The 16,410-nt window shown below is 38.7% G+C and overlaps 2 protein-coding genes across 7 annotated transcripts; one reads left to right on the forward strand and one right to left on the reverse strand.

Annotated features, from left to right (window-relative positions):
- Positions 1 to 601: 601 nt before the first annotated feature.
- LOC115675416 (50S ribosomal protein HLP, mitochondrial-like) lies at positions 602 to 4,664 on the reverse strand. 5 transcript variants are annotated; one of them, XM_030598056.2, is made up of 5 exons: positions 4,486 to 4,664; positions 3,945 to 4,080; positions 3,788 to 3,840; positions 1,382 to 1,470; positions 602 to 1,202 (listed from the first exon to the last, which is right to left on the reverse strand). In XM_030598056.2, exons 2-5 carry the CDS (start codon positions 4,067 to 4,069, stop codon positions 822 to 824), a joined length of 648 nt encoding a protein of 215 aa, XP_030453916.2. In that variant the 5' UTR covers positions 4,070 to 4,080; positions 4,486 to 4,664; the 3' UTR covers positions 602 to 821. The 5 variants fall into 5 exon arrangements, with proteins under 5 accessions (XP_030453916.2, XP_056174596.1, XP_030453917.2 ...); XM_056318621.1 differs by having other exon boundaries at positions 602 to 1,205; positions 3,945 to 4,073; positions 4,486 to 4,663; XM_030598057.2 differs by having other exon boundaries at positions 1,382 to 1,467; positions 4,486 to 4,663.
- A 1,159-nt stretch (positions 4,665 to 5,823) lies between these two features.
- Positions 5,824 to 15,910, forward strand: LOC115675413 (protein arginine N-methyltransferase 1.5). Of its 2 annotated transcripts, XM_030598045.2 has the most exons (23): positions 5,825 to 6,120; positions 6,712 to 6,829; positions 7,909 to 8,018; positions 8,383 to 8,472; positions 8,557 to 8,622; positions 8,874 to 8,953; positions 9,064 to 9,139; positions 9,242 to 9,328; positions 10,533 to 10,617; positions 10,964 to 11,049; positions 11,299 to 11,334; positions 11,416 to 11,484; positions 12,219 to 12,287; positions 12,407 to 12,460; positions 12,541 to 12,615; positions 12,716 to 12,808; positions 12,887 to 12,990; positions 14,319 to 14,367; positions 14,444 to 14,530; positions 14,676 to 14,781; positions 15,064 to 15,151; positions 15,319 to 15,412; positions 15,601 to 15,910. In XM_030598045.2, exons 1-23 carry the CDS (start codon positions 5,980 to 5,982, stop codon positions 15,682 to 15,684), a joined length of 1,947 nt encoding a protein of 648 aa, XP_030453905.1. In that variant the 5' UTR covers positions 5,825 to 5,979; the 3' UTR covers positions 15,685 to 15,910. The 2 variants fall into 2 exon arrangements, 1 of the variants encoding a protein (XP_030453905.1); XR_008818052.1 differs by lacking the exon at positions 15,064 to 15,151 and having other exon boundaries at positions 5,824 to 6,120.
- Positions 15,911 to 16,410: the final 500 nt, after the last annotated feature.

A 16,410-nucleotide genomic window follows, 5' to 3' on the forward strand; every position in this document is an offset into this window, starting at 1 on the left:
CGAATTTTCCCCAAACTAATTTTTGACAACCAAAAACCCCAAACTAGTACGCCTATGACAAATTTACCCTCCGTTAGTTTTCATTAAATTTTACCATTAAATTGCTTAGTTGGATGACACGTGGTAGTTGACGAGTGTACCAGTTTGAGATTTAACAATCTGTCACATTTTTACCAATTTGTGATTTTTCATGATATTAATTCAATTTAACATACAGTAAATTTTTTACAATTGTACCAGTTTGATGGTCAAAAAAATAATTTTGGATAAATTTATCACAGATGTATCAATTTGGAGTTTTTCATGATCAAAAATTTAATTTTAGGTAAATTTATCACATTACCATTATTATTACCCGAAAATGCAACTATTTGATTTGATTCTAACAAATCAACTGGAAAATATAAAATGCCAGTATTTATTCCGCTCAATTTTTCATAACTTTAGAAGATGAGATTGTTTTACTTTTTGCCAAAAAGGGAAAAGGACTATATTTAAGAAAGACACTTGGTTTCAGAGAATTTGAAACTTACCACCTTCTTTCCCCTTTTTGCCACGAAAAGATTATCGCCCTTTTACTTTTTACAAGAGAGAGAGGAAATATAAATTCTCAAAGTAGTTGCCTACTCCAACTTCAATACGAGTTTTTCTCAAAGAGAGAGAGGGAGGGAGTTCTTCTCTCTTTAATCCAAACAAGATCACTTCAGATGCAAGAACAGTTCAAAGCTGCTCAAGAGGGACAAAAGCACTTCCTTGTGAAACGGATCCAGACATCACTGCAGTGTTTAGGAACCTCATTACACATTACGACTACGATTTCTTCATGCGATATGCTCCGCCAAGGTCAAGATCTTTACGCTCTTCTTCCTCAGCTCGTGTGGAACCGGCCCAAACACCCTTGTCCCCACAGGGTCTTTGTCCTTGCTTTTATTCACGATGAGGACACAGGCGTTGTCGTCGAACTTGATCTCGCTGCCGTCACAGCGGCCGCGCGGCATGGCGGCGCGCACGACTATGGCACTGAATTTGTCCCCTTTCTTCGCTTTCCCGTTGGGAAGGGCCTCCTTGATAGATACCTTTATGGTATCTCCTAGTCTTGCGCCTTTCTTTCCCGCCTTCAAAGCTTGGATGCACTTCGCCTTCTTCGCCCCTGAATTGTCCACGACTTTGAGGATAGTCCCCATCTGAATGAAAGTTCTTCGCTGCTGTGGAATTAATAACATATTAATTCAATATGGTAAAAGTTCCTAAATTTTAATACTTCCAAGGCCACTGCCTCTTAAAGCCACTGTTAAGAAACATATGAAACTTTCTTTTTTATCTTTCCCATTCTTGAAAACTGCCTACACAATGAGATGTAAAGAATTTCAAAGGCACTGACCTGAGACAAGAAATTGCCGAATGCCGAATTGTGCAATATGTTCCACGAACAAGAGTTACTCGCAAAAACACCCTGTCTCGTATAACCTGCTAGTTTTGTAATACAGAAATATTAGAAACTGAATAAATAATTTCAAGTCTCAAGATAATACCCTCATTGTCAAGAAGGGCAGTCAAGATGAGATATGCAATGCACTCCAAAAAAATACATGTCTAAGACAAGAACAATCGCAAGCAATTAATCCAACATCAGGTATCAAGAGAAGGGCAACACTGTAACTCCAAAAAGTGGATCGTGCTTCTAAGTGTCACTGAAACAAGTGGACAGCAATTTCAACTACGAAGGCTAAAGTTCCATGTGTTTACCCACAATGACAATGGCTCAAGTTCCATGTGGTTCTGAGAGACGAAGGTCAAGGTGCAAAAGACAAGCCTTGATATGAGAGCACAGTTGCTAATTTTTATGATAAAATGTCATAGTTAAGGAATTTTATCAAGTAAAACACTTCATGCAATTACTAGTGTTGAGCTACTGTTTGACAGGTTGAGAAGCATCATCATCCAAATGGGCTATAACAATTTTTCATTAGACAAATAATTTAGAGTAACTTTCAAGCATTGATTATTCAGTGAGGAACCTGTGAGGATCAGAAGGAAAGTGCAGATAATTAGTTGAGTGCAGCTCTCCAATACAAGCAGGTAGCACGGATAGATAGCTCACATACAGATAAATTACACTAGAAGTCCAAAACCTTTGAACGTAATGCTAACTTTTTAGTTTGTGCAATGCAACCCTGAATTGTTTTAAAATATTTGCCAGCCCTTAAAGTTATCAGTCCAATAAATGAACACACCTACACGACCATCAGTATCCTGACAATAGGAAGAGACTAAATTGCTACTTTTTCAGATGAATCGCAACAACTCTGCACAAAGCCAAAAAGGGATCTGATAGAATTTTGCACACAAGATTTAAGACTTCTAGTGCAATTCATTTGTTAAAGGATTTGATAGCATTGTAATCTCTGTGGTTACAGATTATCTTAAGAGAGTACATTTGACGTGTCGGACAACCTAGACATTCGCAAATAACACCTGTGGATAAGTTGAAAACTAATGATAGGAAAATACTACTAAGGCATAAAAGACAGAACCATCAACTTCCTTATTTCACACGAGAGATTCAATTATTTTTTCAATCAGAATTCATGCTTAAAATCATTCCATAGCCCAAGAGAATGAAGCAACTGAAACATCATATAACCACATCAACTCATCACTCAAAATGTCAAGTGTTATAAGATCGCATAAATGTGTCAACAACAGAATCAAATTGACCAGGTCAGGAGCTGCTAACATCAGCAATTTCTGAATGAGAACCAGCAAAAATTGTTTATCATTGTTGAGGCAAATTGTCAAATTTTTGTAACTACAAATTGCATTGAGTGGCAGATTTGAGAGTTTCATTTCTTAAAACAGAAGCCAAAAATCGATCACTCAAGCAGCAAATTGCCTCAATCAAGCGCCTCAAAACATTTTCACCATTGACACAAAAGAAGTACAAGAAAACCTTCAAATATGATGAAGGTTCTATAGCAATAGAGATTGTATGTCCATGCTTCCGAGAAAAAAACCATCATTGTTTATGCCACGCCTTCAAAAAGCCCAAAAGTTGAATTGATATACAGGCCAAAAATCAAATTAATGTGGATCACAGAGAAGAAGAAAAAATGTACCCTATAGTGTTCATACAATGAAAAATTCGATTTCTCTAGTATTCTTTTTATCTGACCATTCCTTTTTATTCTCTCATTAGGAAGAAAAGATCATCTTGTCAAAAGAAACCACGGTAAAATACATACATATTAATAACTGAACAAACTATATGCTCTATCCATCAGTAGAAACACCATTCTAGTTCCCAGATTATGCAACAATGACGGCCTATGCATAAACTATCGACGTATTTTCTGTTACTCCAGATAAGATATTAGGACCCCCATCAGTGAATTCACTCACCATCGCAACAAATTCTCTCTACAGTCACGCCTGCATTCGTTCTACTTCTACCATGCCTTGTAGACTTCCAGGTTTGAGTATATGCCAATCCTTTCATTGGTTCCCTTTTACCCTAATTATAATACTCCCCTAATCAAGACAACTGACCATGTGCCTGACCTAGCTCTAGTCGGCACCCTTGGTGAAACTGCTGTGAGATGACCCTGATATTTATACCCTAAAGACAGAATCTGCCTTGGTGACAATCAAAAGCTAGCCAGGTATGACAAGGAATATCAGAGCCTTTGAACCTTGGATGTGATCAAAAAATCTACTCAGCTCTCATTACAAGTGGTCTAAAGAAAAGAAAGCAATCGAGTTATTGTCATTAGTGAGAAACGGTTAATACCCTGAATCGGCATTGGCAAGTGGTTGCTGCCCAATTGTCCCACGGTTCTGCCACTAAAACGATCACAAACCCAGGACCAAATTCAGTTTCCAGGAAAAAAAACATAAACATGAACCTCAGTAGCCTGAGAGGCGAAACACTTAATGTGAGGAATAACCTGTTGATTGTGAAAAATGAGCGGTGAGGCTGGCCAAAGTGGGCATCATCACGGCGCCAAGCATTTCGCGAGGACCCCATCGACGATCTCACAGATCGGAGAAGCGAACCAGAACGACCCGCCATTTCTCTGCGACCTACGATCACTTTCTTCAATGAGGGTTTGAAAGGGGTTTTGCATTCGGAAAAAATAAGAGAGGACAGCAAAAAAAAAAAAAAACAAAGAAACTGTCCATGGCAAAAACATGAGATTCAGCATTCCTTTCATCCAATTAGTTCCTAGATTGCTGTAGCGGACGATAATAATAATAATGATGCTTTAGTATCAATTAAAATCAGTCAATCACCAAAAGAATGAAATGAAAACAGAGCATGAACATATTTAAACACCAACCCAAAAAAAAGAGCAAAAAGTTGGAAACAATGTCAGTGGTGCAAGCAGCAAAATCAGACCAATCAACCAAAAGAAATTGACCCGAGTGAAGTGCTGCTTTTTTCTCGCTTTGCATCGAAAGACAGACTCGAGCTCAGGGGACCAGTACCTCAGATGAAAACTTTGAAGAAGAAACCCTAAGAAAGAATCACGACTTCGGACTCGAAATGCAGCCGAGACTCGCAGGAACAGCCGCCGGCAGCGAGAGAGAGAGTGAGAGACTGTATGTGTCCGCGTGGGTGCGTGCGTCTGCGGTGCTTACCGTCGCAAACGGCAGAGTGGAGCGAAGACGACTTTACCGACGGCGCGTTAGGGTAATTGTCTCGCCAAGGAAGATGAACACATTTTTTTTTTTTTTTATTAATGGACTGTCTTGGCTATTTCTTGTTGGCCATTGATTAACAAAATCTCCCAAACAAAAATGTCTGAAGAGGGGTAAATAAAAATTTAAATGAAAAGTATATTCGAAAGAATTTTCTTTTTTGGGTTTGATTTAGAAAAGAATTTCAATGGCTGTGAAATTGAAAGAGCTTCGCATTTAATTTTCGAAAGTAAATTATCCAAAAAATTAATGGACTCTCGTGGCTATTTTATTACACGATCGACATGAACGTAACATTACATACTAGCCCTAAGGATTACCTTGAATGACTAACAAGTTGGATCCAAAAGAAGATTGCCACACGTGCCTCTAGACTAGAAAAGGAGACCTCATACTCTTTTATCAATTTGATTTGCATGCGAATTGAGGTTTCACGACTGCTTACAAGCTCTGGAATTTGCCAAAAAGCAGCCTAGAGAAGATTATAGAAGTTTTGTCATTTTTGCGAAGGCTGATCAGAGAGTCGGACAGACTGCAGAAGTACAAGACTCTTTTTCTTAAAATCCTCTGCTTTGTCTGCATACTATAATCACGCAGAAAGCAAGTTTGATCGCTAGGAAAAGCGATTCATTGGCTTATCTTGACTTTAAGATAGTTTTTAGTGGACATTTTAGAGATTGGAGATGTATCTAAAAGGATGAGAGATGGCCGCGAGGATTGGCAAGAATTAAGAATTCTCAAGAGTTGTTTGTGTTGATACAATCATCTATTGACCTTCACCTATATAAAGTCATAAAGTTTTACCTTCCATTTAATAGGCAATCGAATTTATATTACAAGCATAATGTTACCACCTATCTAGGCGTTCAAAATGGTGCATAAAATAGTCATCCACAAGATACAGTAGTATTTAACTATTAAAGTGAATATTTTTTTTTGTCTTAACCTTTTTTTTTTGGTCGAAATTTTTTTGTCTTAACTTAAGGGAGTGATGTTTAGTTTGAGCACCAATTATTCTTTTTCTTTCTTATTTTTGGCAAAACTTGTTTTCTTTTTTTGTTTTCTTTTTTTTTTTGGGGTCAAAATTGCTTTTCTGGGTTTAGCCGTTTGAACCTAAAACCCTACCAAGTCCTCCACTATCAACAAAAGCTGAACAGAAGAAACTTTGCCTCCCTCTTCCCCTCTCTCCCTCACTCATTCGGTGCATCTTCTCCATCTTCTCTCGTCGCCGGGAGCTCGAGCTTCTCCTGATCCTACGATCGCTGCCGCCGGAGCTCAGACATGCCGCTCGGAGAGAGAAGCCCCGGCGACAAGGGCGAGTCCCGGTACTGCGGAGTGGAGTCCGAGTTCGACGACGACGTCCCTCGCCTCCTCTCTTTCAACATCTCCCGCGGCGGCTTCGATTTCGTCGTCTGTCCTCTGGTTCGTCAAGCCCCCATGCCGTCTATCGATCATTGGAAATGATCCGTCGCAAAGCCATTTCTAACATTTTCGAGCATTTCTCTCTCTCGGCTTTAAGCACTTTTTTCGTACGCTTGCTTCGATTCCGTCCGGTCCGTGACGCAGTCGCTTCGACGACCCCGTGTCCGTGCGAATTGATTCTGCTTCCAATAGCTTCTCTAGTGGCGTGTACTGAATTGTTCGTCGGTGGCTGGCCTCTTATTGTGTTGAGAAGTTTGTTGGGTCCGTGTGTGAGTTTGACCTATTGGGACTCTGTGGTTGGTAAATATTAAGAGCTAGGTACAGGTTTCGGGCTCATATGCATTTGAGGTGCATTTTCAACCGGTGCATATGACGTGGTTTAATCGGCGACAGTTAGTAGTGCTGCATGATCACTTTTGTGGGGACAACTCATTAGGAATAGCTGTTTACACTACAATAGACAACAGTAAAAACGTGAGCACGAAGATTTACGAGAGAGAGAGAGAGAGAGAGAGAGAGAGAGAGAGATTTTCTCATGCTAGAATGTATATTTTTTAACAGCTTTGCGTGGTGGTTTTACTGGTGCTGCAGATGAATCCAACTTATAGGCCAAGCTTACTAGAAAAAGATGGAAATGGATCCAGTGTCCTGCCATTTGCTGGGTCAGACTTAATTTTGAACCCTTCTCAGTGGAGCAGTCATGTTGTGGGTATGAGACCCTTCTCTTTGTCATGTTCTTAGTTCTGATTTTTTTTTAAGTTTGTTTGACGTTCACGCTGGATTCATTTTACATTGGCATACACAAGGTTAGGTTCATCTCTATACGAGAAGAACAATAACAACAACATCAAAATGACAAAAAGAAAAGAGTATTTCTCGTTAGTTGGGGCTTGGCTGAACGGTTTTTACGATCAAACCCGTAATGCATAGCATATCATTACTCATCGAAGGTCGTTATCATATCCTCTCGCCATAATGTGATTCGACCATCCTTATCTCCCATAGGTATATCCCTCCCACCAATCTGTCAAAGGATTTTTGTCTCTACTTGTGTAAATGAGTCTTCTAAGTGGTTTGAAGCTCGTACTGCATATATTTCATATATGTATAAATTCGTTTGCATGTACCTATGTATGTCTGTTCTGAAATGCAGGTAAACGTGATTTGGAATTACTGGCACCCAAGCTTTGATACCAAACAAGCTTTGAATGTGCTTTGACTTTTCTTTCGTTTATGTACTCTATCTGCATCAAATTGGTGGGGTGGAAGTTCTTCAAAAGTTGGATTACTTTTGTTTCTTCCAAAAGAAGCTACATAGTTGGTGCTAAAACATCAATACATTTCAATTCCTTAATAGAAAAAAGACATTAGTGTAATCTTTTTCAATATCTTAGTCAGACTGGTGGAATCATCTCCTCTAACAATAGAAGAGATCCCCAAAAAAAAGGAACTGTGTCAAAACGAAGTGCCACCTGAGACCAGATACGCTAGTCCCTCTGTGTGTGTTGCTTTTTCGTTTTTCTTTTTGGATAAGGTGGTCTCTTTAACTAGGAAACACCACCTTCTGGCTATTTTGTCAATCAGCATCATTTGTAGGAATTTGAGCATTGACAAAACCATATTTTCTAGTTTAGAAGACATTTCCATTTCAATGTGCTTTGCTTTGACTGTCATCTGCTTATTTTAAGTTTTATGCCTTAAAGAACAAATATCATATATTATGAGAATCTTCTAGGTGTCGTGAACTTGTACCCATGATCTTCTTTTGTCGATAATGTTCTTGCTCAGGAAAAATTAGCTCGTGGATTGACCTGGATTCTGAGGACGAGATCCTGCGATTGGATTCTGAAACCACTTTGAAGCAGGAAATAGCATGGGCTTCTCACCTCTCCCTGCAGGTATAGATTGTTGATAGCTTTACATGATAAGTTTGCATGCTCCCTTCCAGGTCTCTCTCAGATGGCATAACACATGAACTTCGAGAAATCCATTGCTAATGATTGAAGAGGATTTTAGCGGAAACGTTGGCATGCATGGTGACCATGAGCCCTAACACATCATGAAATCTATGTAGCTTAGGGATGTGATCACTCGAATTGGCAGCGAAACCAGTCTCGTTATACAGCTCACTGTAACCAGCTGTTTGCTCCACTGGAAAATGTAATTTATGATGCTCTGTTGGCAAAAATAGTCATGGTCAGAGACATGCTAAAAAAAATGCTTTTCTTGTAAGATCCAATTGGCTTTCATCATCTTCTGCAGGCCTGCTTGCTTCCTACACCTAGGCGAGCATCCTGTGCAAATTATGCTAGGTGCATTAATCAAATTTTGCAGGGTCTGACCAATATGCAGGTGCCTGATCATACATTCCCTTTTTGATCACTGTCTATCTCTACTATATTTTCTTGTCTCTCATTTTCTGCTTCTTATGAACAGTTGTGGCTTAGAATTCCTTTGTTCAAGGCCGAGGATGATTCCATGGGTACAAGTACTGATGATATGGTCAGTAATATATGTTGCCTCTTGTCCTCTAAGTCTATCTAGTCCATTCTTCATAGTACTTTCTTCCTTGTTTTGGTAATACATAGATCTAGTTCAAATCTGATTCTGTGGTGAACATCGGGTAGAGAACATTCTCCTCAAAAAAAGAAAAAAAGAAAAAATCGAGATAAAGTAAACGAGTGAAAAGAAGAGAAGGTGCATTTTATTACTTGTCAAATTTTGGTTGAAATCTACATCTGCTTTGCCTTTAGACTGATTCTTGGGAACTGTGGAATTCCTTTCGCCTTCTCTGTGAGCATCGCAGCCAGCTTTCAATTGCTCTTGATGTTTCGTAAGTAAACTAATTCATTCATAAGTTAGCTAGTGTATTTATTAGTAATTTCCAGTAGTGTGCTTTGGAGCTATATGTTCCCCATATGAGTGAGAATTTTCTATTTCCAGGAGTACATTGCCTTCAGCAAATTCGCTTGTCCGTTGGTTTGGAGAGCCTGTTAGAGCAGCAATCCTAAACACAGAGGTACTATATCTGGGCCTTGGTTCATTGAAAAAAGATAGTCATCGCTTTACTTGCTGCTTCTCAACTAAATCAAAAGTAAAGAATAGTTTATTGATGTGGCAGTGCTTTTTAACAAATACAAGGGGTTATCCTTGCCTGTCAAAACGGCATCAGAAGCTTATCACTGGGTTTTTCAATCATTCAGTACAGGTACTTCCAAGTTCTGCGATTTCCTGCTCCTTTTCTCTGTGAAAGCTCTTTGCCTCCAGAAATTTTAATTTTTCTTATACTCTTTTCCTGTACAAATTATAGTCCATCCATTGCTAAATGCGGTCCTTCCGTTTGGACTCATGCAATGGAATTGGCTTTGTATTAATGGAATCTTGTCATCCATACATAGTACATACTCAATGATGCGGTATATCCATAATATCGAATAAATAGTAAGAGCGAGTATTCTTATTGAGATTAGAACTCATAGGGAAGACAATTAATTTGTCGGTGGAATCAGATATGCAGTAATTGTAGCCAAAAGTACTCAGTTTTGTTGGGGCAAGTTCGATATATTTTAATGTTGAATCGGCTTAACTAGGATATGACACAACGTTTGGTTGGGCTCTTCTTTGGTTTCAAGGTCTGTATCTTGGGACTAGCTAAAGTGAGTTGAAGAAATAGTATTTAGTGACAACCTAGGGAGATTTTGTCAAGAAATGGAACAACAAGACAAAGTGGTTCTTGATGGAGGAGGAATGCTTATGTTGGTGTTTCATGTGTTGGTGGGGGGAATATATTGTAGCTTTGTCTCTTCAAATAGATATTAATGCAATGGAGAAGATAACTATGAAATAAGCTTAAAGCCTTTATGTCCCTTTCCATTTTTCTGGTTTTACGCATTCTTGGCAATGTCTTGTGAGTTGTGACCATTCTGACCAATTATGAGAAGGTTAGTGGAGGTGTTGGTGACAATGTGATCTCATAGATGTCCGAGAAATGATTGTAGATTGTATAGGGAGGTAGTCAACTGCAAGAAATAAAGTGGCATGGAACCAATACTAAGGTGGTTGATGATTGGTGGCAGAAAATTGCAGTCGCTACTTGTGTCTTACAAGTAGCAAGGTTTTAATCGCTGGTTTCTAGCTTAGGCTAAGTGCAATAACTTCTCATAGCAAGCAGCAGTGAGATTCAGCAAATGATGAGTTCTGTTAATCATGCTAATGTTTCCCTTTTACTGGTGTAAAGATATTAAAAAAATATTTTTGCCCTTAAATCTTACTTCCTAGTCTCTGTGAATCAAATACAAGCTATTTGTGACCATAGTAATTGATTAGAACTAATGTGGGCAGTTGCCTTTTCCATTGCTTTTTATGCATGCCTTATGAAACTTATGTGCTTCTTGCAAAATATGTTTTGTTAGATAGTCATTTCTGGAAAACCATTACATAAAGTTTTGAGGGGAAGCACAGATCCAGCTGCTACGGATAATGGGGACAATGTTGGCTGTAAGTGTCCTCTTAGAATATTGCTCTGTGCTTTGTATTGGAGTTCTTATAATGCATCATTTTGTCATATCAAGCAATATGACTTGTTTAGAAGATTTCTTTTCAAAAGCTTTGACATGAATGAACAAAAATATTTCTTTGGCTTTGAAGTTTCTTGAGGCAACTAAGGTTGGCAATTCATTATTTCTAACACTCCTTTCATTTGTCGTTGCTAGCATGTCTCATGTCTGAACTTTTTGACGAGCAATTAAGGATTTCATTAAGAAACTCTCATACATCTTCATGACTGCACTACTTCATTGAACCTGGCCTTCATCATTGTTTGACAAAAACGATCTTAAGCTAGGTGTACAGACTTTGAGGCCATACTTGGAGTATGTTGGTTATCTCTATCAGAGGCTGGATCCACTTCCTGAGCAAGAACGGTTTGAGGTAACCATCAATTCACTGAACAACAAACACCCCCCCCCCCTTCCCCCCCTTCCTCTCCCCATACCGCCAACACCAAAAAAAAAACCAAAAAAAATGAAGAGAAGGAAGGGGTAACCTCATCTGTCTTCCCTCCAAATGAAAGGATGAGAATTTCAGAAAACAAAAACAGAATAATAAAGCAAAGGTTACTTTGAACGTTTTAATATTGGCTGATTCTTTTGCTTTGTCTAACTCGTTCTTTTGATCCAGTTGGGTTACCGGGACTTCTTACAGTCTCCATTACAAGTAAGTCTTCCATATCTGCAGACATTGCCTTTTGCTGAAGTAGGTTTAGAATCCCGTTTCATCTATATGTTTCTGTTACAGCCTCTTATGGATAATCTGGAGGCTCAAACCTATGAGACATTTGAGAAAGATACAGTAAAGTACACCCAGGTATAGCTCTATCATGTTGGTGACATATGTTTGTAGTTTTAAGATGTGGTTCTTTGAGAACTTGTCTTATACTTCTGTAGTTTTAAGGTATGGTTCTTTGAGAACTTCTGTCTTATGCTTCTGGTCTGTCATTTACTCATAATCTCTCACTTCAATAGTTAAGAAGAGAGTGCCGGTATTGCATGTTGAAGTTATATTATTAATGACTTTTGGGAGTTGACCGTTTTTACAAAAAAACTTAAGCTATAAGGAAACAAGCACACACTGTATTTTAGCATATTTCTTAAAATGCCGTCTCATGTGCGAGTGAGTCCTAACACGAGAAAAACAGCAGTGATGAGATAACCTTGGACTAGAACACATTAACCTAAGAAATTTAGAGGGAGTTTTAGGATTTGAACTCTTGACCCATGCTATAATACCAATTACCCTAATGACAGTTTTTCAGGTAAACATAAGTTATTAGGAAATGGGATCAAGATGTATATCAGCACATATCTTAACAGTGTTCATTTCCGTGTCCTTAGATTGTGCAACTAATATCAGCACATTTAATATCAGATGTCGAGTGTTATGAACACGGACAGGACAAGTGTGGGATTCACATCCACATTCCAGATCTTTTCCCTATGAAATTATCACTAGTTTTTTGGATGCATACATTTTCCTGTCCTTGTTTATGATTTTTTTCCCCTTTGTCCTTGATTGTCTGCATTCAATTTTTTTTCTTGCAGTATCAAAGGGCGATTAGTCAAGCTTTGATTGACAGAGTTCCTGATGAGAAAGCATCGGTTATAACCACTGTATGCTCTCTCTCTCTCTCTCTCCAGCTTTTGGCGTTTTTGCTCCACCTTTGATTTTTTGTTCTGCATGTTGCAATATCTATAGTGAGGACAATTGTTATTCTTTTATTTTTGCAAAGGTACTGATGGTTGTAGGAGCAGGACGTGGACCACTAGTAAGGGCATCATTGCAGGTTGTACTGTTGACAATTTTGTTTGCTCATATTCCATAGCTGGGCATCTGATATGCAATTTCTTTCCTCTTCATATTTAGGCTGCTGAAGAAACTGGCCGTAAGTTAAAAGTCTATGCTGTGGAAAAAAATCCAAATGCAGTTGTTACACTACACGTGAGTCAGCTATTTTTTGGTCTCTACTGTAAACGTTTATTACAACAATTCTGCTCATGCTTTTCTTGAACTCTGATATAATAATGTATACTTTTGACAGAGTTTGGTCAAATTAGAAGGGTGGGAAAATTCTGTGACCATAGTTTCCAGTGATATGCGTCACTGGGATGCTCCTCAGAAAGCTGACATTTTGGTAGGTTTTTCTAGTCAAATGTAATTGATTTTTTTAATCTCCCAGTGAGCTAGTGTTTACTGTATTTGCTTATCTTAGGTTAGTGAATTGCTTGGTTCTTTTGGCGACAATGAGCTCTCTCCCGAATGTCTAGATGGAGCCCAGAGATTTTTGAAGCAAGATGGATTGTCAATTCCATCATCGTACGTGTTCTTTCAGTATTCAAAATAATGGACAAATGTTGTCAGTTAGCTGATGCTTATTCAGATATATATTTTTTGGTCGAAACCTATGCATATACTTTATTTAGCATGGTGTGCATGCTAGGAGGACACCAACAGGCAACAAAAGAGCTTGTCGCCATTATATGATAAATAGACTATATGCTAAAACCATGCGCATTGTAGATCAATTGAAAATTCTGCTGTCCGTCTCCTTAAATACCACCCCCCCCTCCCCCTTCCCTCTCCCAACCCTCTTCTCCACACCATCCCTCCACTCCAGTCGACGAAACTATTAATTTTTAAAGCCGCATGTCATATTTACTTAGAAAAATGGACTGTTATTGCTAAATCTATTGGTCAGAATTCACATTCTCAAACTATTACAAATGAGTTTCTTTGTCATATTTGTAACTTTGGTTGGTTGAACACCCATTTTCGTAGCTTTATGTGTTGAGTTGGCCCCATCAGGGCCCTTTAGTAAAATTCTTTATTTGATGATAAAAATTAATCCCGTCTTCTCTTGTATGTATAATTTGCTAACGCTTGTAAATGTGCGTGATCATGTTGATTACAATTCTTTAGCCTATCTCTTGAGTTGTGTGATTCTCCAATCAGAAAATAAAACTTTATGTATGCATCTTTACTTTATTGACTCAAATCTTATAAGTGAGATTCCCGTAATCCACGTTGCCTTTTAGATAAAATGGATATCCGATACCAGATTGGCTCATTTTGTGTTAGTTATTCACATTTAATTCTTTGCTAACTTTTGACTCCGCAACTCCCATCATTGATTGAGTTTTCTTTTCGAAACACACAACATTGCAGCTTATTTCCTCTTCTGCTTTCATTTTATCAACCAAGACCATCACTTGTAAGAAACGTAGGAAAAAGGAACTTGTAATTTTCCTTATAAGCTCGATTTTTACTTGGACAAAAGAGCTAAAGGTTTAAAAGTTTAAAAGTTGATATCACTCTGTTGAGCGCTTGATATAGATAGCTCTACTTTAATTTCAACTACTTTGAGTCCATGATGGGACTAGCTAGCAAAGTATCTCTGGTTGATAAATGTTTATATTTGGAGTTTGTATCACACACCTGACAGATGATATCTACCAAAATCTCGTGGACATTGAATTGATTAGAGTGATGCCTCAGCTTAATAAGTCAGGATTACTATCTATTGTACTTTTGGGACTATAGCCAATTAATGACTGTCAAATTTTCTAACTGGCATTAAAGTTCATGTTTCCTGTTATCTAGGGACACTCACATGTAGCATGTATCTATCTATATGCCCATTTTAGGTACACAAGCTTCATACAGCCCGTGACAACATCGAAGCTATATAATGATGTATGCCCCTCTCCTGTATCAGAGTTACCACTCATTATGTGGATGCTTTATCTCAAAGGTTAATGTGGCATTGCAGGTGAAATCACATAAAGATCTTGTCCACTTTGAAACGGCTTATGTTGTCAAATTGCACAGTGTAGCGAGGCTTGCTCCTACACAACCTGTGAGCTCTCTCTATACCAATGGCATGTGTGACTGTATGATTAGGAATCATTTGCTGTTCTTATTTGTGACCGTCGTATGATTTGTAAGTTTCAACTTGAGCTTTCACTTTCTGATTGTAATAACTGTCCTCGACGTGTGATTAGGTCTTCACATTTACCCACCCAGACCTCTCACCTCAGAGAAGTAATCAACGTTCCAAAAAGCTGCAATTTGAGATACCTAGCGATATGGGATCAGCACTTGTCCATGGTATGTCGTGTTGATCTTATTTCTGTAATCTGCACAATTGACTTCTGAAAGAAAACATATTATTTATAGTTCTCGGCATCCCTCTTTTGTAAGTACAGCTCTTCTTGTGAGTAGGCTGAGCTTTTCCCCTAAGTCAAGCTTCTTGACATCATTTGAGAGTACCTTTTTGGATAGAAAAGAGGATGTTGTTTGCACTGGAATAACTCATAACTGGTATGCCTTGGAGATTAAGGCATGGCCCAGAGAACACATGTTAATTTGTTTTCTTTGCAAAATCTGTAGGATTTGCTGGCTACTTTGATGCAACACTTTACAAAGACGTTCATCTTGGCATTGAGCCATCAGTTGCCACTCCGAATATGTTTAGCTGGTAGGTCCACTTGGTGTAAGCTGTGCCTCACCAAAATAATGCATCTAGTAATCATCTTGAAAAGCTCCTTCACTGCTTTTATGTGTGGTTTCCCCTCTTGTAAGTGTTTGTTCTTGCATCCAGTTGCTTTTATTAGTCTGAGAGCCATGCTTTAATGTTGGATACAGGTTCCCAATATTTTTCCCTCTAAGGACGCCGGTGTGTGTATGTCCTGGTTCTCCTCTAGAAGTACATTTTTGGCGTTGTGTCGGTTCTACGAAGGTAAACTATCTCATGAATCAAAATCATGCTATCCATTGGCACCACTCAGGTGCAATTTTTGTTACATTGGGTAGTGTTGAGCTATCATGTGTCCTATACATTCTAAGTACTTTGGGCCCTCTCTAACCTCTGAATTCTCTGCAATGGTAAGGATGACAGATTTTCTCATTATTTGAACTTTCATGAAGGTTTGGTACGAGTGGTGTGTGACATCTCCATCTCCATCAGCTGTTCACAACAGCAACGGCCGTTCATATTGGGTGGGACTATAAGACTCACCAGCTTTGTAGCATATGATAAACAACAAAAAGATGGCCTTCAACCATGTTTCGTGCGATGGTTGGATCTTCTGGTCCATCCTAATTAATCTTGTTCTCAGATTTCGTTGCTTTTTTCTTTTACCGGCCCTACAATGTTGTATCCAACTGTTGGACGCCAAGTCTGATTCAACCAAGTTGTTCAGTTTTGATTATTCTTAAGTACTAGGTTTTATTGGGATTTTGTTGTGTTATGTTCCTATCAATCTACCGTGGAAGAAATATCCTACTTGTCGTCAAAATTGATCAGATTCGAGAGATTTTGTAGAGGGTGGACCTTTTCTATCCAGTTTAGTGGAGTGCTGAAGTTCTTTCACTCGATCTACACTAACTCCATGTATTGATATCGGGTTGGCATGGCCCGTAGGTTGCACCTTTGTCTTGTCTAAAAGACAGCTTATTAATCACAGCCCACGGCAAACACAGGGTAGCCAGAAGAGGGCCAATTCGCAAACTAGAAATTTAAATTTCCAATCAGGTGGTTCTCCTTATGTCTTGGCTTAGGGTTCATTCTCCATTAGTGTCTATTTCTCTATGCTGTCGGCTCGGTCTTGTGCCTTAGGACGTATGCATCTCATTGTCATTGTTATTCAGCGATAAGTGAGGAGTTTTAGTATGGCTTTACCCTTTGCTACTATGTGGTAGTTGCCGTTGAGAGTCAGACTCATGAGACTATTGCAA

Source organism: Syzygium oleosum, unplaced genomic scaffold, assembly GCF_021117445.2.
Source record: "Syzygium oleosum isolate NSW1041296 unplaced genomic scaffold, Sole_v2.1 Sole_v2.15, whole genome shotgun sequence".
In the NCBI taxonomy this organism is placed as follows: domain Eukaryota; kingdom Viridiplantae; phylum Streptophyta; class Magnoliopsida; order Myrtales; family Myrtaceae; genus Syzygium; species Syzygium oleosum.

What these genes read in the sequence shown, in the direction of transcription:
- LOC115675416 (XM_056318621.1), bottom strand. Translation starts at nt 4,069, where the DNA reads ATGGCGGGTCGTTCTGGTTCGCTTCTCCGATCTGTGAGATCGTCGATG. An exon ending in TCATTTTTCACAATCAACAG is followed by an intron (nt 3,841 to 3,944) that starts GTTATTCCTCAC and finishes TGATCGTTTTAG; the next exon opens with TGGCAGAACCGTGGGACAAT. An exon ending in TCGGCAATTTCTTGTCTCAG is followed by an intron (nt 1,206 to 1,381) that starts GTCAGTGCCTTT and finishes TTAATTCCACAG; the next exon opens with CAGCGAAGAACTTTCATTCA.
- LOC115675413 (XM_030598045.2), top strand. Translation starts at nt 5,980, where the DNA reads ATGCCGCTCGGAGAGAGAAGCCCCGGCGACAAGGGCGAGTCCCGGTAC. An exon ending in TCTTACAGTCTCCATTACAA is followed by an intron (nt 11,335 to 11,415) that starts GTAAGTCTTCCA and finishes TTTCTGTTACAG; the next exon opens with CCTCTTATGGATAATCTGGA. An exon ending in TAGTAAGGGCATCATTGCAG is followed by an intron (nt 12,461 to 12,540) that starts GTTGTACTGTTG and finishes CTTCATATTTAG; the next exon opens with GCTGCTGAAGAAACTGGCCG.